The sequence below is a fragment of the Sitophilus oryzae genome, unplaced genomic scaffold, assembly GCF_002938485.1.
Source record: "Sitophilus oryzae breed Bouriz unplaced genomic scaffold, Soryzae_2.0 scaffold_149_pilon_pilon, whole genome shotgun sequence".
In the NCBI taxonomy this organism is placed as follows: Eukaryota; Metazoa; Arthropoda; class Insecta; order Coleoptera; family Curculionidae; genus Sitophilus; species Sitophilus oryzae.
The window spans coordinates 1,890,204-1,916,053 of NW_022146169.1; the positions used below are offsets into that span (position 1 = coordinate 1,890,204).

At 31.5% G+C, this 25,850-nt stretch overlaps 2 protein-coding genes and 1 long non-coding RNA gene across 5 annotated transcripts in view; 2 read left to right on the forward strand and 1 right to left on the reverse strand.

The window, feature by feature from the left end:
* The first annotated feature begins 265 nt into the window (after window positions 1–265).
* Window positions 266–2,045, forward strand: LOC115877999 (proteasome subunit alpha type-2). Its single transcript, XM_030894351.1, has 5 exons — window positions 266–425; window positions 481–557; window positions 616–873; window positions 943–1,096; window positions 1,157–2,045. The coding sequence occupies exons 1-5, from the start codon at window positions 385–387 to the stop codon at window positions 1,329–1,331; spliced, it is 705 nt and encodes a 234-aa protein (XP_030750211.1). The 5' UTR covers window positions 266–384; the 3' UTR covers window positions 1,332–2,045.
* Window positions 2,046–5,064: 3,019 nt separating this feature from the next.
* The window catches only part of LOC115878001 (phospholipase D3-like), a 35,036-nt gene continuing 14,250 nt past the window's right edge, over window positions 5,065–25,850 (reverse strand). Inside the window, exons 1-9 of one of the 3 annotated variants that reach the window (XM_030894354.1) lie at window positions 16,089–16,943; window positions 15,747–15,846; window positions 15,526–15,684; window positions 15,276–15,459; window positions 14,944–15,201; window positions 13,222–13,290; window positions 13,026–13,157; window positions 10,786–11,091; window positions 5,069–5,752 (exon numbers count right to left, since the gene is read on the reverse strand). In XM_030894354.1, the coding sequence (XP_030750214.1) occupies window positions 5,483–5,752; window positions 10,786–11,091; window positions 13,026–13,157; window positions 13,222–13,290; window positions 14,944–15,201; window positions 15,276–15,459; window positions 15,526–15,684; window positions 15,747–15,846; window positions 16,089–16,116 (1,506 nt within the window). In that variant the 5' untranslated portion in view covers window positions 16,117–16,943 and the 3' untranslated portion in view covers window positions 5,069–5,482. Of the gene's footprint in view, window positions 5,753–10,785; window positions 11,092–13,025; window positions 13,158–13,221; window positions 13,291–14,943; window positions 15,202–15,275; window positions 15,460–15,525; window positions 15,685–15,746; window positions 15,847–16,083; window positions 16,944–25,850 lie in introns of those variants that run through there. The other 2 variants (XM_030894353.1, XM_030894352.1) reach the window with 2 other exon arrangements.
* Window positions 22,818–23,905, forward strand: LOC115878002. The gene is made up of 2 exons (XR_004049456.1): window positions 22,818–23,378; window positions 23,438–23,905. It is a non-coding gene; the product is annotated as an uncharacterized LOC115878002 (long non-coding RNA).

Consider the following 25,850-nt stretch of genomic DNA (forward strand, 5'->3'; position numbering starts at 1 on the left):
ATGACGGATGGTAAGCCATTACTAAAATATTTTTTTTGTGAAAACCTGTGGATTTAAAAAAAGCAAGAATTGTTGCTGGTATTCTGGTAAACACATTACTAATGATCTTAATCCTACCCTCTGATCCTACCCATCCTACCAATTTAGGCCTTTAAATTTAATTTAAAAAAAACACATTTCTAACGGATAAGAATTTTTCATATATAAAAATTATAAGCATATATAATAGTTCAAAAAACATAATAAAGATGAATATAGTATTGATATTATCTGTGGAATGTTAAGTTAACCTCCTATACTCCTATCTGTCAATTGTCAAGCGTTTATAAACTCATCGTGAATCGCATATTTTGAAATTATTTATCCAGTTTTGCTTGGAAAGTTATGGCTTCAGAAAGATATAGCTTTTCGTTGACGACTTTTAGGTAAGATTGACTATTAGCTTTGTTTAAATTATAAATTTGTTATAATCTTTTATAGTCCGTCCGGAAAACTTGTTCAAATTGAATATGCATTAGCCGCAGTTGCTGCTGGAGCCCCATCCGTAGGCATTAAAGGTGACATACTCCTCAAATCATTATAAACGTGATTAATTGATTTAGAAAACGTTTTCAGCATCTAATGGAGTTGTTATAGCTACAGAAAATAAGCATAAGTCAATTTTATATGATGAACATAGTGTTCATAAAGTAGAAATGATCACAAATCACATTGGAATGATATATTCCGGTATGGGTCCCGATTATAGACTGCTAGTTAAGCAAGCTCGTAAAATGGCTCAACAATATTTCTTGGTTTATCGTGAGCCTATCCCTACAGTCCAATTGGTGCAACGTGTTGCGGCTGTCATGCAAGAATACACTCAGTCAGGAGGTATAACATAAAATATTTGAAAATAAAGTAGGAGATTCATACAAACCTAATCAAATGAAATCTTTCTAGGTGTTAGGCCGTTTGGTGTATCATTATTGATATGCGGCTGGGATAGTGAGAGGCCATACTTGTTTCAATGTGATCCTTCAGGAGCTTACTTTGCCTGGAAAGCTACTGCTATGGGTAAAAATTATATTAATGGGAAGACATTTTTAGAAAAAAGGTAATTTATTGCTACTATTTATTAAAGTATTTAATATAAACCTTATTTTAATAATTTTAGATACAGTGAAGATTTGGAACTAGATGATGCAGTTCATACTGCAATATTAACTTTAAAAGAAAGCTTCGAAGGACAAATGACTGCTGATAATATCGAGGTGGGAATATGTGATTCAACAGGTTTTAAAAGGTTGGACCCATCTCATGTAAAAGACTACTTAGCAAATATCCCATAATTTTAATAAGGAATAGGATGTACTTTAAACGAAGAACATAACTTTCATTCTTTTTAATAAATAATTTAAAAATTATATTAGCCACTTAAGGTGGGTTCATACTTTGATTATTAGCCCTAACCTTAACCTTAACATTAACCATAAGAAATAATTAACCTTGAGAACTTAAGGAAAGGCCGTTCATACTTCTCTTACTTGTCTTAAGAAAAAATCAATATTCTCGTAAGCGCTTGCTCTCATATAAAACATATGTTTTGAACTAACCTAAATTTACAATTATTTTTATTATTTCTAATACTAGAGAAACGAATTTTTACATTAATACTTTCTAAACCAAAAAATATATGATTTATTAACATTTATAAACCATCAAATTCAACATTTCAGATATTATTTCGAGAATTCTTAAAACCCCTAGCTTTGAGCATGCGCGATTCAGTTTTGAATTGGCATTAGCCCTAAGAATATAAAATATCCCAACCTGTTAAGACTAAGGCTAATGTTAGGACCGATACAATGAGAGCATGAACGCTAGCGTTCGTTAACGTTGATTCATATTCTTGGGGTTAGGACTAATGTTAGTGTTAGGGCTAAGATCGGAAGCATGAACCCACCATTAATGGAACATTGTCACTTTTTTATTAAATTCTTGAATACATGTGATAAAGGTTTTTTTAACCATGGAAAAAATAAAATCAACGTTTTATGACCTTACTTATTTTTATTGTTCATAATTTCAACTATACAATAGGCTTCACACTGCTATTACCTATATATTCATTAAGCCACTTTTTCATAAAAAGAAAAGTTTCGCAATACTATGTATATAAAGACAGAGTGGTTCGAAAAAAATTTAAAAGGCACTCTTAGATTTAGTCCACTCTGTACAAAAAAATAAAAGAAAATATGTCCAACAATCCAGGAAAGATTACAATTTACATGTGAATTAAAATGACAGAAAATAACTGTCACTGTCAGGTATCCTCTCCATATCCTCTCATTGAACAGACTATAATACCATATTAAATGAATCAACATTATTATTTGATACTTAACAAAATTTACTATTTTTTCAATAAAACTATCTTATTGCAATTAAGGGAACATTTTTATAGTTATTTTTTATTAGGTATGTTAAAATTAATGATTTTTTATAGACAGAAATACTTATTCAAAAAAATGCTTTGATTATTAAAAATACCAAGTTAAGTAAAAAATATTACTATTTGTAATATCACAACATCTAAATATCTAATGTAAAAAGATTTATCTAATATAAATATATAATGTATAACATCTCAAACTCCACCGATCTCATTTTCACCATCTCAATAGTGAAAATAATTTTTGTAAAACAATAAAAATATATGAACATATAAAAATAACTCAGGCAATATTTTTTTCATAAATTAGAGAGAAGTTGTACAAAGTTGTTAGAAATATAAGTACTGAATATTAAAAAAATACTGAAAATCCTCATTTTTAAGAATTAAAAGACTAGCAAAAAAATGTTAAGAAATTAATGAAAGTCATAAAACAGAAAAAAATACTTTGTTACACTCCGTCCCAAATCAATTTTATTGAAACTAATATTAAGGAATTGAAAATTATTACGATATAATCATAAAATTTGACCCTGTTACAATCTATTATACTAAACCGTTTGTCCAAAATCAACTTCACTAAAATGAAAATTATCTGATGAATTCAAAAAACAAAAAATATTCAAATTAATAGTAAAGTTTCATTTAGACAAACAAATCAATCTGATTGTCTACGTTTTCAAAGGTATTAAAAAAAATCGACCCAGGTACTATTCACAATACAGTTTCTGCAAAATCGAAATTACTGAAATCTATCAAGTTTAACAATATAAACAATTACATAGTTCCTGAAATAAAAAAGGCAATGTTTGGTTTGAACAAACTAAACCATAATATCCTTTGTGGATGCCATTTACCCGACAAAATATTTGTAATATAAATATGTCTTACTAAAGTTTTTTAAATGCTGCCATGTCCCAATATGCTTTATCAAAGCTGCCAAGAACAAGGAACTTTACCCCAAAAATAAATAGTTTCAATGCTTTAAAATGTATTTTTTATTTTAATTCATATAAATTGTAAAATATTAACGTGTAAGACAGTGATATAGACAGCTTAATGGAAAATCAAATGTATTAAAGAGATAAAAAATGGGTCGACACATTTCTTCTATGCGGTATTGCCGGATTTTGCATCAAAATTTCAAGCCACACAAGTAGACTTTTACAAAAAACGTTGCATTTAGGGTTGGAACTTTATTTTTCACTATTAGTTACTCATTTTACTACAGCTGTAATAGATTATATTTCATTTAGATACAGTTCGTCTGTTGGATCTGTGTCTATGAAAGGAATGCGGACAAAAAACATTTAAATAAACAGCAATATATTTTATACGTCGACTTGACGAGTACGTCACCGCAAATCGCTCCGCCCACTCATTTTATTGGCTACTTGCAAATTTGTCGAATTTTTATTAATGGGACGCGTCGTCTAATTTTTTACGAAAAACATCGAGAGAATATCGTTTCCCCTCTCACGGATACCCCGTAGCCACAGAACGGACAGACCTACTGTATATTATCATCATTTCAGTAGTATACATGAAAGTTTTTTAAATCTATACTAATATATAAAATCCTTAAGTGACTGACATACTGATTAATCATGATCCTGCTCAAACCACTCAACGTAAGAAGCTTAATTTTGGCATACAGCTTGAATGTAGGGTGTAGATTTTCGATAAGAAGGGATTTTTCGAAATTCCAGTTCCAAGAGGGTGAAACCACCCCTCAAATATTACAATATATTTTATTTAAAACACGGTCAAGTTTCCGAAAAAACGCATAAACACGTATATTTTATTTTGTTCTTTTTACATATTTTAAGATTTTTTAAAAATGTATACAGGGTGTTTCGAAAAATCTGGTCATTGATTAATCACTATCCTGCTTAAAGCGCTTGACGTAAAAAGCTGATTTTTGGAAAACAGATTGACTTTAGGGTGTAGAGGTTCGATAAGAAGGGATTTTGCGAAACTTGAATTCTAAGGGGGTGAAACTATCCCTCAAATATTAAAATATTTTTTATTTAAAAACCAGTGAGTTTTTCGAAAAAACTCTTAAACACGTATATTTTATTTTGTTGTTTTACATATTTTAAGATTTTTTATAAATTTATACAGGGTGTTTCATAAAATATGACCATTGAGTAATCACGATTCTGCTTAAACTGCTTGACGTTTAAAGCTGATTTTTGGCAAACGGATTGACTGAGGGGTGTAGAGGTTCGATAAGGAGAGGTTTCTCGAATCTCAAATTCCAAGAGGGTGAAAACGCCCCTCAAATATTACAATATTTGTTAATTGACAAGCATAATTTATTTGTTTTTTTTTACATATTTTGAATTTTTTTAAAAAATCATACAGGGTGTTCCAAAAAGTTGAGTAATTCCTTAACCACGATTCTGCTTAAACTGCTTGACGTAAAAAGCTTATTTTTGGCAAACGGATTTTTCGAAAGTCAAATTCCAACGAGATGAAACTACCCCTCAAATATGACCAAGTTATATAATATCATCATATTGTTTTTTCTCATGCTGACATAAATGTGAGAAAATTTTATCCAAATTTTTGCTTTGCTTTATCATCACAATTACAAATGATTAATTCGACGCGAACGAAGTCGCTGGTACACGCTAGTAGCTTATATTTTTCTACACACATTTTCCTACAAACGTAAAAAAACCGGCAACACTGTATGCCGCTTTTGATTTTGTCTCTGTCTGTCAACCGGTCATTTATATTATTCTCTGTCACACTCATTAAAATTCAGACCTCATAAATTGGATGACCAGCAGGGTATAAAGTTTATAATATACAGGGTGAGTCTTAAATAAATGCAAATATTGTAGGGGTAGTGTATTTCGACCGCAGAAACACGATTATGAGATTGGTTGGGTTTATATAATATAATTACTATTTTTGTACTGAACACCGTAAAAAAACGATAAGTTTATTATTATTATGTTGCCAACAAACTTAGAGAGTTTCAATTTGATCCACAAAGGCATATATGATCTAGGAATTAAACTAAAAAAAATTGATTGTTTACATTTTCATAGGATGCGCGTATTGTGAATTCCAGTCTCTTTCGAACACCATTTGTAACTCGCTTCTGATAGTAGTATGGCTTGCGTTCCTGTCAAAAACCGGATCGTGCAAAACGAATGACACTCCGGCAGTGTCGGTAAAGTAGTCACCTGACCAATTAGATGTTCCAATGTATGCTGTATTGTCCGTAACCATATATTTGTTGTGGTTTACTCGGGCGAAAGGTATCTTCCGCTGCTCTTCATTGGCTGGCACAATGAAACGTCGCTGTAAATAAAACAAATGAGGCTTAAAAAAACCTTCAGAAAGTACCATTGAATAAAAAGAGTATAGGCTTGATGCATTTCAGTTGATTTTGAAAATTCCGACTGCAGCGCTCAATACGGCAGAAATTAGAAGTGCCCTACTAAAGTATTTCACGCAGTCCTGTTATCGTTCTTGTCGATCGCACTGAAATAATATTAAAATCGTGGTCTTGTCATAATATTTAAGTATTTTAGTTTTTACTAGTGCAGTTATTGAAACTATAAAACACTCTGGTACGAGGTTTGTGTGATGTAACGCTGTTTCAGGTACTAAACATTAAGTGAATAGGAACCCAAACTGAGGGTCGCGTTGTGCTTTGACAATTGCGAATGTTAATAAATGTTAACACGTAAAGGAGGGCGTAATTACGTGGTTGTTGGGTGCAATAACATTAAATAACCCAACTTTCCCGGATATTCAACTCTCCCTAAACAACATTTTATAGCTTCACAGCTTCTCACACTTATTTGATCAAAAGCAAAAATGGGTTCAAGTAGTTCGACGAAACACGTGAGTAAACAAAGTGCCCAAAGTCGCCAAATAATGTTTAAATTTTTATGGACATCTCCTAAAATTAAAATTATATCCCTTTAAAAAATTTCGTTATAGCGAAATAGCTCCAGTTATGTCCCCACTAGCAAAACCGGTGCATAAAACTATGCTCGCTACCGTAGTTGAACTCCTCTAAAAAGTTTTATTAGCTTGAATAATAAATTATAATACAAATTAACCTCCTGGAGATATCAAAATATTTACTTTTTTATTTTTATATATATTTTTAGAATCTTCACAAATTATACTTCCTAACACTTTTACAATAATTATATAACAAATTTTTCGTGTATTCGCTATTTATACCCAGCCACGGACCTAAGGGGGGGGGGGGCAAACCGGGGCGCCTGCCCCGGGCCCCTGTGTCAGGGGGCGCCAAAATCATAATATAAGATGATTGAAAATCAAAAAAATTGCACCACAAAGCGCCTAGTATGCACCTTACGTTCTTCTATCGAGTATTCATTTAATTTTAAGACGTCCAGTTAGTCTAAACTATCCCGTTTACGAAAAATGCCTACCTATATTTCATATCAATTAAACTTTTAGTTACGTAATTGAGAGCGCGATTTTTAAATTCATTGTTGCCAACCATGGACATATTCGACGCCGTGCTAACTAACTGGAATTTAAATTTCGCGCTGGGGATTCAGGTGGTAGCTTTGCTGTAAAAAATGTCAAGTTGCCGCATTTATTTATTTATTTCCTGACATTGTCATTTGTGTTAACACTTTAGTCATAGATAAATGCAACAAGTTTAGATTGGAAAGCCCGTAAAAATTTTGGGTCGCGAAATTATTTTGGGTCGCGACCGTTATACGCGATCTGGCGCTGCTATAGCGGTCGCTAAGAACAACGGCAAACTAAAACAGAAATAATTTTCTCTTGTCAAAGTCAGAATCTTCAAAAACATTGCCTGGAAACTTATATGGTGAAATTTTGATAAAATAATTTAGTACTCACTAAAAACATGGTATGTCATTAGTGGTAGGAAAAATAATTTTTAGAGGTTAATAGTTTATTTGGTTGCCTGTGATATGCATATACAGGGTGTTTCCTAATTAATCTAAAAAATAAAAAATCGTTAGAAAACGGCTTAAGGCGGGCATTAAGAGCCCATAAAGTATATTTATTTTTTGTCGGCAACTGTAGATCAGAAAGGAAGTACTTTAGACCTAATGGTTATATAAAAATTGTTTTAAGAACACATGAGGAATCACACCACAATTTTTTAGACTAATTAGAAAACACCCTGTATATTGTCAACTTGACAATGATTGTTGATAAATCAAAAAATACCTTTTCTGTGAAAAAAGCCCGATTTTCGCAGGAAAAATTTTGGTTTTATTGAATTTGGGCCTGCGTCTGCAAATACCGGTATGTTTTTTAATATTCTATCTATCTAAATTTTAAATATCATAGTCAGAAATAGTTTTATTATTTATTAACTGTAAAAATAGTATACTTATAAGTTTTATCAAATATTGTGATTTACTTTCTACCTTGTAGTCAAAATTTATATTTAATAAACTGTAAAATATATATATTCTTATGTTTTATTAAAGTAACTCTGATATACTAATATATCAGTGTAACTTTAAAACTAAATCCTTTGAAATCAAATATAAACATAAAAAAGATTTACAGCAGAAAAGGCGAAGGCGCTGGGTTAAACGTAGTCTCTACTAAGAACACGGAGGGGCGCTTTGACCCAAAATTTTACTATTAAGTTTCATATCTATCTTAATAGAAGATTATTTTCTTTTATCTATGTTCAAAAATCATAATAATCTTTCAAAATCTAAACCGCTCTCATTAAAGAAATTCCGAAAAGTGTTTATAGCGTCCATTTTCAAAGTAATTATTGCTATCTTGTGAGTTTAATTCAAGTTTTATTTACTCCAACCGGTGATAATTGTGAAAAAGTGGCATTAAAAACTTAAAAAGCTGTGCTGTGAACTGTGAACTGCAAAAAACATCGTGGATCGTGGCATAACGTCGGTTTCCAATGTTTAATAGGTATTTCATATATGCGTCCTGATATAAAATAAAGTTTCTTGTATGCAACACACTGTATTTTATTTATAAAATTAAACGAAAATAATAAATTTGAATAAACAATATTTGGCGATATAATTCCGGAAAAAGCCGAACCGCTCCGAAATTTTCAAAAGTTTTGGGTCGCGACCTTTGCAAGAATAGCGCCAAATAGTGTTTACATTGTCCTTATGGGCACTTTCCAATCTAAACTTGTTTCTTTTATCTATGACTTTAGTTTTGTATTACGAGTTTTTGGTTTAAATAAATAGTGTTTTGATACTTTAAGCAGCTTTAAGCTCGAAAATGTTTACTAGGAGACCTTGCAGTCGAACATTGTTCTTTTTAGAAACTCTTTTAGTGTGAAGTGTACAAGATAGCTTAATAGATGTAACAAACTCATCGCAAATTTATTATGGGAAAACAGCAGTAATGGACCTTTATGTTTCTTAAGTGCTGTTAAGAAGGTGAGTTCTGTTGATGTAAATAATAACTGTTTATATATTTATAATTAATTTATTTTTGTTACCTAAAATATTTTGATTAAAAGAAAATATATAAAAGTGGACAACGCTGTGCCGGTCAAGCTTAATCACGTGACTAAAAGTTTATTTGATATGAACTGTATATCTAGATAGTTTTTAAAATTAATTTACTTCAAACGCTGGAGAGAGGGGGCGCTACTATCAATTTTTTGCCCCGGTTCAAAAAAATTGTAGATCCGCGGCTGTTTATACCCGTGTATTTTTTTAGTCCACTGTTGACAGTATTCTCCGATGGTGGCAGCACCGGCGGAGAATGCACGAAGCCTATATCGACAAACCTGGCGAGACAAGGGAAAGGTTTAGATATGGCCAAGGGTAGGTTTGTACGCATCTGCTATACGTCGTCCGTTGTTCCGTGACACCAATAGTAGCCATGTAGAAGTATGATGCTTCATTTTTTAAATAAACCAATAAAATTATACAAAATCAACGACGGATGCATGAAAACACACACTTGCAACTATTGGTATCATTTGTTGATCATTGGCGTTCGAGATTTTTTAACATATTACATATAAAGTAGAGTAAGTAAAATACTCAATAATTTTCTCGTTTTGTAATCATCAAAACTGATGAGAAAAGTTTAATAGAAAGTAGAGGGAGATGGCCGATTCTGCATCAGGAGGATCAGAGGATCAGGCGCACTGCGCATGCGCTAGGAACATGTAAAATACGCTAATGTAAAACATGCCATGTAAAACAGCTTTAAAACAGAAATAAACAGGTATGAACAAAAATGAACAGGTCTGTTGTTTTAAGCTAAAAAGCGGTTCAAAGCTGTTCAAAAGCTGTTCAAAGCGGTTCAAACCTGTTTATTCTTGTTTATTAGCGTATTTTACATGTTCCTAGCGCATGCGCAGTGCGCCTGATCCTCTGATCCTCCTGATGCAGAATCGGCCATCTCCCTCTACTATAGAAATTAATTAAATTAGAACCTTTGGTGTGGAATTCTATTTTTTTGACAATTTACACTTTTTAAAAACATGTTGACTAGGGTGAACCAAAAAACTAACCTATGGAATTCATGGGTTCAAATGAAGCTAATAACCAAGAAAAAAATATACCGTACTCTCTTACAGTTAGATAGACATTTGATACCAACATGTAAGTGAAAAAAAAAAACAATAAACATAATATTAGTTGTTATATTTTTAATAAACAATACATAACTCATAAAGGTCACTTATAACAAAAATCATTTGGTAACATTGTACTTTGTACATAAACCATGAACTATGACTATGAACCATAGATTTAGTAAGAATTATTTTTAAGAATATAACTTTATAATGTCTTTGCTATGAACTTTTCATGTTGAATATCATGCTTCATATCCACTTTTTGCTTTTGTAGTAATAATTTATTGTTATGAGCTACGAACATTATTTTACTGGCTTTGTGCAGTTAAGCGATTCCTTTTTTTAGTATGGATAAAACTGTAAGAACTGAAACTTCTCTCAGTGGCTGCAGATGACGTTGTTAAAGACAGCAGAGCAACAGCTAAATATTTCAACTGAGTATTTTTACACATTGCTTGCCACCAACTTAGACAGTCTACATTTTTAACTGACATCCAAACGTAGTCGAGAGCCCATAAACCCGATTTGGCGCAATAATTTGTTAAATCTGTAAAAATGACTTCTTTGTTATTGACAAACTGAGGATGTTTGTTGGTGATATTGTTGATAAATTCCATAGCGGCTATGGAATTTGCTTCATTGTTTTCACCGACACCTTTTAAAATTGAGCTAAAAATCCTGCCTCCCGGGGATATTTTTTTTTCGGTTATTAGCTTCATTTTAACCCATAAATTCCATAGGTTAGTTTTTTTGGCTCACCCTAATGTTGACGCTTACTTACCACTTCCACTGAAACTCCCGGATACGACTTATCAATACTGATGATACTCTTTAAAAAATTATCCTCCGAAGGTCTGGAATGATTCCATTGACTTATCAGTAGTCTAACTTTGACTTTATGATCTATTGCGGCAGTTTTCAAAGCGTCATCGATTACAGGCCAAAAAACCACTTTAGGCGTGTAAATCATTAAAGGAAAATAGTCCATGACGGCGATGTAAATGAACTTTTCGGCGTGTTGGACAACGTTCACTAAAGCGTCGATATCGTTCGTTCGGCCGGATGGATTGAAAGGCAACGGTGAACTCTAGAAATTACAAATAAGAATTATTATAAATGATGTCTATAAGTAATAGCAAATGCTGTAGAGTACGATTTTTCCAATGGAACAGATATCTTAAAGAAATATTTTTTCATGTGCCACTGGATTTAGAATCTGCAGACAAAAAACTGATTCTATATTTTTGTGTGTAAATCGCATAAGCTTTTTACATAAACATATCTCCAAAAAAAATCCTTTATGGGTATTTCGCCACTGCACTGCAAGAAAAATCTACAAAATAAAATAATTATTTTTTTGTAAACACTTCTGCGTTAAATCATGGTTAAATCTAAACGGACGCTGTTTGTCAGAAGTTATGTTTACAGTTATGCAAATTTGCCTAACAAAGAAAAAAAAATGCTTAACGTTTCGGAAAGTTATCTCTTTCCGTCGTCGGAAACAAAAAAAATACAAAGAATAAAGAAAAAAACTATTTAAAATATTTAAATTCAACTATTCGAGAACACTACTTTTTTAAAACAGATACGTCCAAAGATACGTTTACAAGAAACCGTTGACGTTCTGTTAAAATGACATTATATCAAGTTGAACTTCAAAATTAACAATTACTACCTGATAACAATTACTTAATAAGGTAAAACCAAAAAGCCCCAAACTTTCTGTATGATGATCCATACATTACTAACATCTACAGATGCATGAGCAATACATTTATTTTTATTAGATTGAATTAAAAAAGCCTCTTTTATTTTTCTTTTAGAGGCTATAGCTTCTTTCATTATAATTTTGGCGTTAGTAATGTATGGTAATCGCTTCTTGATTTTAAAGAACATAACATAAATAAACATAACATACGTAAAATTTAAAAATAATCATACAGAAAGTTTGGGGCTTTTTGGTTTTACTTTATTAAGTAATTGTTATCAGGTAGTAATTGTTAATTTTGAAGTTTAACTTGATATAATGTCATTTAATAGAACGTCAACGGTTTCTTGTAGACGTATCTGTTTTAAAAAAGTAAAGTGTTCTCGAATAGTTGAATTTAAATATTTTAAGTAGTTTTTTTCTTTATTCTTTGTATTTTTTTTGCTTCCGACGACGGAAAGAGATAACTTTCCGAAACGTTAAGCATTTTTTTCTTTGTTAGGCAAATTTGTATAACTGTAAACATAACTTCTGACAAGCTGCGTCCGTTTAGATTTAACGCAGAAGTGTTTACAAAAAAATAATTATTTCATTTTGTAGATTTTTCTTGCAGTGCAGTGGCGAAATACCCATAAAGGATTTTTTTGGAGAGATGAATCCGCCACATACTAAAGTTGTTATAATATACCCATATTATATAATATAGACATCTAGAAGGCGACAACGTGATAACAGCGGAAAAATAACAATCCGTTTTTTGTCACTAAAAATATAATTTGGGGGATTCCCCAGTATGCTATGATACCTCAAGGTAGTGTTACCAACCGTCCTCTATTCCAGAGGAAAAAAAAGTTCCTTAAAAAGTTGGTACCGAAATTCCCTGTTCCGAAAAACAGTTTCGGTCCTGGAAACCCTAGGAACAATAGAGGTTCAAAAAATGGTCAGGGTAACGCTAATAAGCATTAAGAATTTCAAGTTATAACCAAAGTGAAGGTTACTCAAAAGAGAGTAGCATCACGCGCCTTCAAAAATTCCATATTTTTTTTAATTATTTCCTGCTTTAACATTTCTTGGCGCTTTCTCTCAATTGTAGAACTTTTCCTTCAGTAGCGTTATCGTAATTATACCCTCTTTGGTATATCCCTAACCTAACCCTCCATAGTCTTAGTCTTAACTGTTGTTAGATAAAGTCAAATTGAAAATTAACAATTACTACCTAATAAAAGTTATGTAATTAGGTACAGTAAAAAGTGTCAATAAAAAATAACAATATTTAAATAAAGAGTTGGAGTCATAACATTTTAAATACTTACCGAAAGGTACGTCTGAAATGTTTCATTATTATTAAGTAAATGTAAAGGCGTGTTCATATTAATCTTTGTAGAAAGGCTACTGGGCCAATATGACGGAATTTTGGCGTTTTCTTCACCCAATGCCCAATAAACCTAAAAATTCAATTATAATCAAAAATTTAATATTATTAATTAAATATGATCCCTTTAAACTTACTTCGAATATCTTTGCAGCGTCTTCAGCTAAACAACTACAGTTATATGCAGCTATACCCATTTCTTTAACCTACAACAAACAAAAGACCTATTTAATATACTGTTGAAATCCCATAATATTATTTATTGTCCCTTAAAGTTATACATTGCACTGTATGAGGGTTTAGTTAAAATAGAAAATACAATATGATCAAAAAACGTCAGCGATGGCTATGAAAAGAAGATCACTGTCATTTTACAGGGCCCGGCAATAGTGCTTTGGGCATCTGTAGCTCCTAGAATAAAAAGCTTGGGAATTTTGTTTAAGTGCAAACCTAAAGTATGGACTAGGATGTATTTTAGAAAATTATTTAAACTTCTATAAGATGGCTCAAAAAAGTGAGTGTATCGGGATGATTTTTTTTTAAATGGAACCCAGTATATTATTGCATTTTTGGCTTCCTTTCAGAATCACTTTATATAATCCTAAGATATAAATAAATATATTTCGATAGTTTCAGAGATATTAATAAATAAATAAAAAAATATATTTTTCAGCCATTCTTAAAAAAATTATTTAAAGTACAAGAACTGTCCTGAAATCAAAACTATATTAGGTACATAGATTAGGTATTTACTTTAGATAGTCTATATTTAACTTTGCTATAAATATGGTCATCGTAAATCATACAGGATGTTCAAAATTCTACGCCAAACTTTCTAAAATATAAAATAATTTTTCTTCGCGTTTTTAAATGAAATACCCTGTATATTATTTTTTCAATAGGTGGAGAATTAAAAAATGGAATTTTGTTGTATTTAGAGTTATTTCAAAATTTTTAACGGTTAGGCATAGTCGCGGTTTTATATTACATATGGCAGTTTTTATGTATTTGTATCTTATATTGTATTTTATGTAGTATTTCATCCACAGTAAATTTTTATGAAAACCACCCAATTATTTTTCTCTTATATTTTACCATTGAAAGAGCCGTATGAAGTAATACTACGTATATCTGCAAAACCATTAAAAATTTTGATATACTTTAAATACAAAAATGTTCATTTTTTAATTCTCCATCTAATAAAAAAAATACGGGGTGTTACCAGTTAAAAGAAAAAAAAAGAAAAATTATTTTATTTTTTAGAAAGTTAAAAATTATTTTATATTTTAGAAAGTTTGGCGTAGAATGTTGAACACCCTGTATGATTTAAGATTAAGATATTTATAGCAAAGTAAGTATAGACCATCTAAAGTAAATACCTAATATAGTTTTGATTTCATGACAGTTCTGGCATTTGTAAAATTTTTTTAAGGAATGTTGAAAACAAATTATATTTTTTATTCATTAATTAATATCTCTGAAATTATCGAAATCATATCTTAGAACTACATAATGTTCTGAAAGGAAGCCAAAAATGCAATAATATACAGGGTGTTCCCTTTAAAAAAACCATCCCGATCCACTCACTCTTTTTTGAGCCACCCTATAGAAGTTAAAATATTTTTCTGAAATACATCCTCGTACATACTTTAGGTCTGCACTTAAACAAAATTCTCAAGTCTTTTATTCTAGAAGCTCAATGCACTATTGCCGGATTCTGTATATTATGTAAAATTTTATGGGGAGTGTCGTCTTCATTTCCAAGTCAACTAGACGCCGTTTTTTTTCGATCATACTGTATAATTTACTAAGAAAAATAGTAAGCTGAAATAAATTCTATTTGTAATGTTTGCACTTACTTGAGTGAGTGATCTCCAATCCATATTTGCGCTACCAATGTACAAATGTTTCCTATCAATAATCCACATTTTTGTGTGCAATACTCCACCGCCTAATAATTTGGCAAAATTGAGACTTCTTACTTCTGCGGCCTTGCGTTTCACAAGGAATTCTGTATCTACATTGGGATATTGCTGTGAAGGTGCATTTTGTGCAATTCTTATTGTAACACCGCGGTCTAAACCAGCTTTTAAAAGGGCCTGGAATACTTTTTCACCCTAAATTGAGATAAAAAAGTTTTATTTTTATGGCATGCCAAAAAGGTCATAATAAATGTAAAAACTGATTTTACCTTATTGGAAGAAGGATCTGGATAAACTTCGGACAGTCTTAAAGTCCAATATAAAGAAGCTATTTCTATTGAGCTGTGAGCAGAGCCAATCAGCCCCATCCAAGTATCAAATGTTGAAGGATATGTTGTTGAAGACGAACCATTATAAATAAGACCATCAGGTATACTTTCTATCAAAGATAATCTACAAAAAATATAAACATCAAAAAAATTATGCACATTGAGGTATTATTCAATAAATTTAACTTACTTGCAATTCTTACACACGTCACTTGAAGAATTCAACTCAAATAAGGCTCTTTCGGCAGCTTGATCTAATAATGGTAATAATACTACAAGGAAGATTAAAATACATATTATTGATATTGGAATACAGGAAGGTTTACACCACCTATTCTTTCCTCCCCATCTGTAAAATAAGAATGTAAAGTATATTCATATTTTTTGGTGAAGTGTCTTAAAAATGCTCACTCGTCTGGACTACTATCACTCTCAGTCAGTGCATATGTTTGTCCCCATAAATTGTTCTCTTCGTGGTGATTTGGTAACGTTGGAGTTTCTGGAACAGTCTAACAAAGTAATACAATGATTAATAAAAAAAATAATTTGATTTATATATTCATTAAATTTAATTATATGGTGTTTTTATATTAATTTAATTTCACGTTATGAACACCTTTACTTAGTAAGCAGAAACACACATTAAGAACAAAATAAGCATATGTATGGTACTAAATTATAATAGATTTAAAGATAATAATCTAATTATTTTATATTTTTTTACATTCACGAATTTTATTTAACTCACCTTTTTTTGTCCTCTATTAAATTGATATTTCATTTTAAGTAGGTACCAATTAAAAAATTTTTATATGTTGTGAATTGCTTATTAATTTACTATCATATCACAAGCCCATTGTTTGTTTTCAAACAAAGACATTAGATATTGCAATTATGCAATTATTTATCAATAACAAACATTCCACAAAACAAAAAAAAACAAAGGTTATTAAATCCCTAAGTAGTGATGGGCAGTGTTAATCGATATTTTAGAAATATCGATGTTTCGTCAAAATATTCGATATTCACTGAATTCGATGTTACAATTTTTTTGTTTCTAAACGATGTCGTTAGTTTATGAAACAAAATAATGACATATAATAAAATAAATTTTATAATAAATAATGTCTTATTTAAAAAACTGCTATGTCAAACTTATATTATTTTCAAGAAAATTTTACGTAAGAAAAACAAAAGCATTGCATTTTACATAAGCCGACCAAACATTTTACTGAAGAGAACCAACCACATCAGAAATCCTTGAGGCACATCTCTCTCGAATGAATCTTTTTTTAATGATTAAATAACTACAATTTTATTAGTGGATAAATTGTGTGTTACAGAGGATATTATTTCTTTTTAGTATTTACTCGATAACGGGCAGAATGGTATAATTACTTGAAACGTCATTAGCTGTGTGTAATTCCTTTGTGTAATTCATAAAATAAACAACAATGGAATGGAAGTTCGACATAACAGTTTTATATAAGTTAGTTCGGTTTTCTTTTATTATCGATTCAGAAGCGTCTTTTCGATTCAGAATTCAATTTTGAAAATTTGGAACTTTTTGATAAATTTTTTAGAAATATATTTAGTTAAAAAACATAATTTCTTCATGATATGGTAACATCGAAAGTAGATTAAATTTACAAGAAAGAAAACCTAGAAATGATCCAGCGGTTCGTGAGTGGTTCTCAAAATTTAAGCAAAATATATTTTTTTGGAAATTTTGAAAGTAAAATAACTCGGTTATTTTGGACTTATTTCAAAAACGGCAAAGAGAAAATATGTTTCTTTTCTCGAGATCTACCAGCAACCAGCCCTGAAAATATTCGCACATATTTAAGACTCACCCTGTATTGTCACGAAAACTATATGTTTCTTCCAACCGGACGAGAGAACCGTCCTAGAACGGTAATTTCCTATCAGTCAATTAATTTGTTAATCTTGACAAACGATCAAACTGTTCAAACAATAAGTGGGCGACTAGAAATTACCGTCCCAGGATCGGTTCTCGGTCCGATTGGAACGAACCTTATATGAACTAAATGGCCGCAAATTACACATTTTAAAAATGTGCAAAGAAGCGAAAAATATTAACTAGAACTATTTATCCGCTATTATCCCCGATCGGTACATTTTGGAATTTCATCCTTGGAAGCCAAAATTATTTTTTGTTATTAGAGTTTTTATAAAAAAAAACAGTAAAATTATCTCTTCTATTTTATTCACATATTCGCAAACCTTTGCTTTCTCCTCAAGAGCTATAAAAATTTATGTAAAGTACACCAACAAATAAAAAAGAATTTAATTAATTAATTTGGAAAGACGACATCTAACAATACAAAAAATACAATTTGCTTGTAAATTAAAATGACATATACAACTGTCACTGTCAGGAGTCACTGGACAAACTTTACTGTATCATATATTTACATTTCACATTTACCAAATTTCTATGAGATATTACATTAGATTTTTTTACTGTTAAAGACAAAACTCTCTTTGACCATAATCTTACGGTACATAAGGCCATAGCGAAAAACAGAAATGTAAATCTAGATATTCAGTACCTATTCAATATCGACGTTTTTGATTTTGACCAATTTCCCAGCACTAACAGTGTTAAAAAGCTCTGCAGTGCGATTGGTGCGATTTCTGTACATACCTGGTGCGCCTCAAAAGTGGCTCACCCTCCTATAACTTTATTTTTCAGAATAAAAAACGAGATTTGGTATGTATAGGTAGTATTCAATTCTTTTCTGTAACATCCTGTTTCACTGGAAAATTACTACAACTTTGATTTTTAAATGGCACCCTCGGTATTTTTTACTTTATTCCATAGAAACTGACAGTCTGAATAGAATGACATATCATAGGTATGTCAACTTTTGACATTTTCGCATATGGTTTATTTGAAATATGTTGAAATTGTAACATCCGGTTCATAACGACAATTTGACTCGAAATACCGTATGATCGAAAAAAAATGGCGTCCAGTTGGCTATGAAATGACAATCGATGACATTTCCCATATAAATTTACATATAAAATGACAGTGATCTTCATTTCATAGCCATCGCTGACGCCGTTTTTATTCGATCATACAGTACCAAGTGTATGGTACCAAATTATTCGTAAAAAATGCTTTTTCCAAATATGCTAACGAGCCACCCTCGTTCCATTTGAAAAAAATGAGATATGATTAAAAATACGATTTGGCCATCTTTTAACAGGCCAGGACAAGACACGAAAAACATTAGACGATCAAATCTATTTTTCCAAGGCTTCTTAATTAAAAATTAGTGCTTTTAACACAGCCATGGCACTCTAGATTGAAATTTAAAATACGATTTTGTTAAAAGCGGGAATGTCAAAAGTTGACATATGGTATGCCATTCTATTCAGTGTCATTTTTTATAGAAAAAGTAAAAAAAAAATACCGATAGAGTATCATTTAAAAATGAAAAGTTGTAATCATTTACTGAAGACAGTTGAATACGTTAATCAATTCTAATTTATGTCATATACTAACATACCAAATCTCATTTTTTATCTGAAAAAATAAAAAAGTTATAGTGGTGGTGAGCCACTTTTGAGACGCACCCGGTATTTTCTTTCTAGTGACTCATAAATCGTATAAACATGGCACAGGTAGGCAAGAAATATTTAGCTACGGAGCTTACAGAATCTCACTGCGGATTTTCTTTAATGGTTTTTAAGATTTCATAAAAATGTTGTTTACTTATATCCATAAAAGTGTTAAATTGGACTTTACTAGGCCACTATCGTCACGAAAAGAAATTAAACAAGAATACGATAACGTTTGCCAGTTTTCCTGTAATTTTTCCCTACTGAAAAGAAAAATCGATATTTTTCCAGGCGACCAGCGATAAATTAAACGGAATAAGAACGTTTCAAACATCCTGCTAGAATTTTCATGAGAAACCCCTATTATAATAAAAACTGATTTCTGTCATGTTTGGGTTTTGTTATTCTGGAACGAATATTGATTAAATAATAGATAAACAGAAATTGTAAATGGATTTTTTATGTATTTCATTTATTTATCAAAAATAAGCGTTAAGGTAGCGACACACATGCGGTTTTTCTATAAATTACCCAGTCGAGGCCTTGAGGGTTTTGTTTAAATTATGGAGGGTAGAGGTACCAGTAAATTAACTTACGATACTACCATAGGGTTACCAGATGAAAACTTTTCCACCCCAGGCAAGCCTTTCCAAAAATCCGGACAAAATCCGGACGTCGACGATCACTTTTTAGCGATGTAAAAGCAAAAATAGTATATTTTTAAATTTGAGTAAAAATGATACTTTTTGTGGCGAGGCTGTGGAGTGGACGTTTGACATACAGGTGAGGCACAAAAAAATCATTTTTACTCCGAATAGAACATGCTATTTTTTTCAAACGCCCCAAATAATTTTTCAAACAATTTCAAAAGTTCCAAATAATATATATAGTTATTAACGTAATAAGGCCGATAAACAACAAATAACGGCCGGGCTGAAGTTTGTGATCCGAGGCGATAGCCGAGGATCATAAGCAGCCAAGGCCGTTATTTGTTATCGGCCGTGTTGCGTTCTAGATTTTTCGTCATACTGCAGATTTTTTAGAGCAATAAACACTACTATTTAATAACAAATTTTATTGAACAATAACACAAGTAAGGATAAAAAATACATAATGTCTTATACTAAAATTCATTTTTTCATGATAATGAACATGGAAATTAAAAGTGCACTTGTTGTTCTTAGAAATCTGTAATCCTTCCCAGGGATTTACAGATTTTATAGAAGAAGATGATGCTACTGAAGAATGGCAAATATTTGTATCCACTAAAGACACATTATTTTTGGAGCTATCATGAAAAAGTTGATTTGTTATTTTCATTCTTTTGAAACTGATTTTTCTATGTAAGTTTCTGCCACTGTTGAAGACTCCCATCCTCCTAGCTCCTTTAGCGATAGTAAATCACCACCATTTTCGGCGAGCATGGTTGCTGATGATCTACGAAATGAATGCCCTGTATAACGTTCTGGATTCTCCAAGTTCAAAAATTTTGCAATTTTCTGCGGTACGCTCCCAATGGTATGTATACCGACGATTTGCTTAACACACTTGCCTTTCTTGTAACCAATGAAAAATTTTGGATTGTCAAAGTTACGAGGACGCAGGTTGATGTATTTTTGTATAAACCATAGGCATCAAACGGAAGGCCCGTTTTTGGAATAAGAAATTTCCTATCTTTCTTATTTTTAGTATTTCTTAATGAGACAAGAATATTTTTCTCCGAATCTTCGAAATCATCAACTGTGAGTGACCAAAGCTCGCTGCGCCTACAAGCTCCAAGAATACCAAGCACCAATACAATTTTTTCGAGTAACCAGGTGTAATCATCGGCATCCAGTAGAAAATTATTTATGTCATTCTCCGACAGAACTTTGGCTTTTTTGGTGAATAACCTTCGTTTTTGCGCCTCAGAAACATGAACAGTTTACCAAATCTATGAACAAATATAATTTAGATGAGTATGATTAAATATCGAAGAATATAATGGCTTTTACCTTGATATGTCGATGTTTTCATATACTCTCAACGCAAGCTTCAGCATGGAATCTTTGTCCACAGTGATGTAGGAGAATACATTTCAGACATTCTTTTAGCATAAGCCAGCAATACCGCTTCATTTACGCTGTTTATACTTCTATCCTGCCGCCACTTCAAAAAATTGTCATATTCCTGCTGATATCTCTCTCTGGTTATAGTCGGAAGTATAATTTTGAGTAGCCGCAGCCGCTTCCTCCTGTATTTCCAACGGAATTTCTCGCGACATCTCGCTATGGTCTATTTTCCCAATTTTTGAAAAGTCCAACTGACAATAAATAGTCATTGTTGCAGGTGACAGACGTTACGATTACCTTAGAAACTTAACGGCCGCCGGCCGTTATGATAACGTCCGGCGGACGTTATATGCATCTTTTCCATTCTGATTTTGCTTATGTTATAATAATATAACAATATAGTATGACGAAAAAGATTTAAAAGTAAAACCTTGTAAGTAATTATACGTATATCGAGAAACTATGGTTACGCTCGTTGAATTTGACACTATGTCAGTTTTAATATATTTCGTAATTTTGTCCTTAGGCGTAAAAGTGCTTTACTTTTATGCCTAGGTGTTATAATTACTTTTTTATATTGTAAATCACGTCGCAAAAATGAATACTTTCGTGACGTAAAAATACATTTACAACTTTCAAAACTTAAAACTGCTGAATTTATCGACGATTTTTTAAGTAACTAAATTTATTAAAACTGATATATTATTTTGCATTATTGTGACATTTCTTAAGGCATTAACCATTTTAGAAGGAGTAATTTTTTTATGAAGAAAAAATATATTTCCTCTTCTAAATACAATTTTAGAACAAGCAAAAATGTTTATGAAGAATGCATTTTTCTCAAAATGTCAATAATAGAAAAGTTTTTCCTCTTGTAAATACTATCCGGGGCAGGGCCGTATCTGGGGGGGTGTTTTGGGGGTTCAAACCCCCCCCCGAAATTATGGCCGAAATTTTTTAAAAAGTAATGATCATTGAGTAAGTAAGAACGAAACAAAAAAGAAGAAGAAGATGGATGATGACTAAAGAATACAAGGAGATGTAACAATAATAAATACAAGACTATGACTAAAGAATACAAGGAGATGTAACGCCCATATACGGGCTGCAGCAGAATTTCTGACCTTAGACGCCAACTTTTTAGACATAACGAAGGAATCATCAGCGACAATTTTAGCGATTTTTAATAGTTGGTTGTGTGTAGTGAACTTTGTATAAACTTTATTACAATGGTAATTTGTTCAGCTGTCAAGTGTAAAAGACGCAATGATAAGAAAGAGCCAGAAGTTACGTTTTATAGGGAAATAAACAGTCCTCTACACCTTTTTAGCGTTTTTTTTAATTGAATTCGATAATTATTTTTCTGATATTATTGTACTTGATATGTACTATACGTCGATACTAGTTATGTACCTTTTGTTAACATTTTAATACGTTTTTTTTTTCGTAATTAATTAGTATCATACCACCCGATACACCATAGGCGTAGTGAAAACATATAATATCAAAAATATAAATATCCATTCAAGCGGCAATGTTAAGTAAAATATGTGCCACGACACTGTTTGGAAGAATGGTCACAGTTTGGTTTCGGGTGCTATTTGTCCTTGTATTCTGTAGTCATTGATGAATATACATTATACATCCTAACCTCACTTTTCCACTTTGAAAGCAAATGTCATTTTAAATTTTCGACTTTCAACATTCAAGTGCTTAAAACAGCAAAAGTTTGACAAGGGCAAGATTTTGAATGTTGTGTGTTTTGCTGGTCATTGCGTGATTAACGTTTGTTATTGTTCTGCTATTAGATAAAAAAATTTTGGACTATGACACTTTAGCGGCAGAACTAGACTTGTGGCGGCAAAAATGGAAGCAGCTACCTGCAGTCGACCGGGAGAACCATAAACTCTCGAAAGCCCAAGTTATCGAAAACCCGAACGCAAGCGAACGGTAGACCGAATGGTCCCGATTGGAAGTTATCGAATCTCGGCTCCTCCCCTCGCTATTTGTATTTTAAATTGTAAATAAAAGTCAACGCAATTTGTTTTTGGTGGAAATATACACTTAAAATATTTTAAAATGTAAAGTTATCTTGCAAAATCAGAACCTGAAAGCCTAGAAATGCGGAATCGGTACAAACCAAAAATTTAACTCGTGAATAACATAGAAAATAGAAGCCCTTAGTTTTGATATTTATTTTAAATGCTAGCCCAGACTGCCCAGTGGAGTTTTCAAAGATATAAGAAACACGGAAATTATTAGTAGTGTTCACCATGAATTGTTACAAATTTCCAGAAATTAAAAGGAAATAGGAGGCGTGTGTTCAAATATTTTAAAGCAAGATTTTGTCAGTGATTATGGAAGCCTAAAGTTGCAGGCCATATCCTTATCAAAACAAAAAGTAAGGCTTATGATAAACACTTTTCCCCATAGTTTTTCTATATTTAGTGATTCTTTTAGGTCAAAAATCTACAGCGTATGAATAGTATGTAAACCTGAAGCCTGAAGCTGTGAGATTGTGTTAGAAAGGAATTCAACATCAAACTATACTGAACTCTAACCCTGAAAATGTTAATACAAATCCAAAGCAATTACCAGCATGGCAGGAAAATTAAAAGCAAAAGTTTCATTCAAATAATATTGTTTATAAATCAGGATCAAAATTACATTACTTCACTTTGAAAATAGGACCGGGTGAAGAATATTCATAATGCGGAGCTTAACCAGTTGATATAGTTAGTGTAGTTATTGTGATAGTCAATGTGTTGAATTGAAATACTTATTTCTGCAGAAAAACGTGAGCCTAGCTTAAAGGATACTGTATAAATTTCTAATGTTTTTTTTATAACTGATGTTTACCTACTTTTTGTGTTACATCATGTGGCGTTAAAATATTTTTTTTGGAATATATTAAATTCTTTTAAAAATCGGTTTTGCCTTTTATTTTTTCCCTCTAAGGTTTTGTCTTAATATTTTAAATACTTCTTAGCTGATTTCGTTGAAGGTGATACAATTCCTGCAATTCTATCATAAATCGACCAAATCAGATTATAAAATGGTCAGCGTGTGTTCGGCTAAAATTTAGATGTCTTTGTTATTACACTGGTGTAGGAGCAGTATTTTGTTATTGAAATAAAACAGAAATGTAGAAAACAACGTTTATTTTAATAAATTCAGTACCACTTAAAGTAGACAACAAACACCAAGTCAAGATATTCACATGTTTATGTTGATGCCCAATGCCCAATTAAGTTATAACTTCTAACATAAGAAAATATCTACCTTTTTGGCAAAAAGAAAACGGTTACCAAGGTTCGAATTTTTTACTAAAGCCCTCCGCTGAAAACTAATTCATAAATATAAATTTCTTTTGACGGAAAACATTATGAAAACATCATAAATCAACCAGCACTAAATCAAAAATCAATGTTACATTCAAAATCATTCATTGTTAAAAAATATTTACATAAAAGGGTAATTACCCATAAAAGATATTAACATTAACTATTACATAATGCTATTAAAATAGCTATTTATGTAACTAGTACCTAAAATGATGTTTTTTAGGACGAATCATTACTGTTTGCGGACGAGGCGTTAGCCGAGTCCGAAATAGTAGATGAGTCCTAAAAAACATAATTTAGGTACGTGTTACATACACTATTTTTTGTCATACGCTTTTTACAGTTTTTTAGAACGCATATTTGCAAATTTTCCATATTTGAAATTATAATGTTTGAAAAAGTTGGCTTATAAATTCATATCTTAGTAACGAGTTTGTTTATTTCATCGCATTTTGACATGTCATTCGAAATTTGTCACAAAATCACACAAATTCATCAACAATTTAGACATTTTAGTCCATAAAGGTTGCCATGACGACCTTTACGGCCTAAAATGAAAAAGAAACATTTTACGGACTGAAATGAGTCCGTAAAATAGCTGTTTTTGGGGACGTATGACAAAATAGCTATTTATGTCATACTAGTACCAAAAGATGAATCATTACTGTTTGCGGACGAGGCGTTAGAATGACATGTCAAAATGCGATGAGTCCTAAACAAACTCGTTACTAAGATACATACACTATTTTTGTCATACGCTTTTTAAGTTTTTTTAGAACATTATGCAAATTTTCAAATTTGAAATTTGCAATGTTTGAAAAAAGTTGGCTTATAAATATCATATAACACAGTAACGAGTTATGTTTTTTCATCGCATTTTGACATGTCACTCGAAATTTGTCGTCCGCAAACAGTAATGATTCGTCCTAACAATTTAGACAGGTAATTAGTTACAGGTTGCCATGACGACCTTTACGGCCTGCCGCTCCCAAAACAGCTATTTTACGGACTGAAATGAGTCCGTAAAATGTTTCTTTTTCGGCCTAGGCCGTAAAGGTCGTCATGGCAACCTTTATGGACTAAAATGTCTAAATTCGTTATTTGGTTGTTTTATTTTGTCATTCGAAATTTGTCACAAAATCACATAAAATTATACATATATTATAATTAAATTATTAAATAAATTTCAAATATGGAAAATTTGCAAATATGCGTTCTAAAAAACTGTAAAAAGCGTATGACAAAAATAGTGTATGTAACACGTAAGAATTAAGTTATTTGTTTCAAAGTATTTCGGACTCGGTACTAACGCCTCGTGGCAATAATTTAGCAATACATCTTCATTTACAACGAATACGCCATTTTTGTCTTTCCATTCATTAAAAACATCATATTCTTTCTGGTAAATGGCACGAGACTTCACAGGAAGTAAATCCAACACGATTTCTTTGGCCTTATTAGCAATATGTTCGGGATTTTGGAACATTTTAAAATTGTTGATGAATTTGTGTGATTTTGTGACAAATTTC

Excerpts from the sequence above, each read along its gene's own strand:
- LOC115877999 (XM_030894351.1), top strand. The coding sequence starts at position 385 with ATGGCTTCAGAAAGATATAGCTTTTCGTTGACGACTTTTAG. Across the intron at positions 558-615 it reads CCCATCCGTAGGCATTAAAG|CATCTAATGGAGTTGTTATA; the intron begins GTGACATACTCC and ends AAACGTTTTCAG. Across the intron at positions 1,097-1,156 it reads AAGACATTTTTAGAAAAAAG|ATACAGTGAAGATTTGGAAC; the intron begins GTAATTTATTGC and ends TAATAATTTTAG.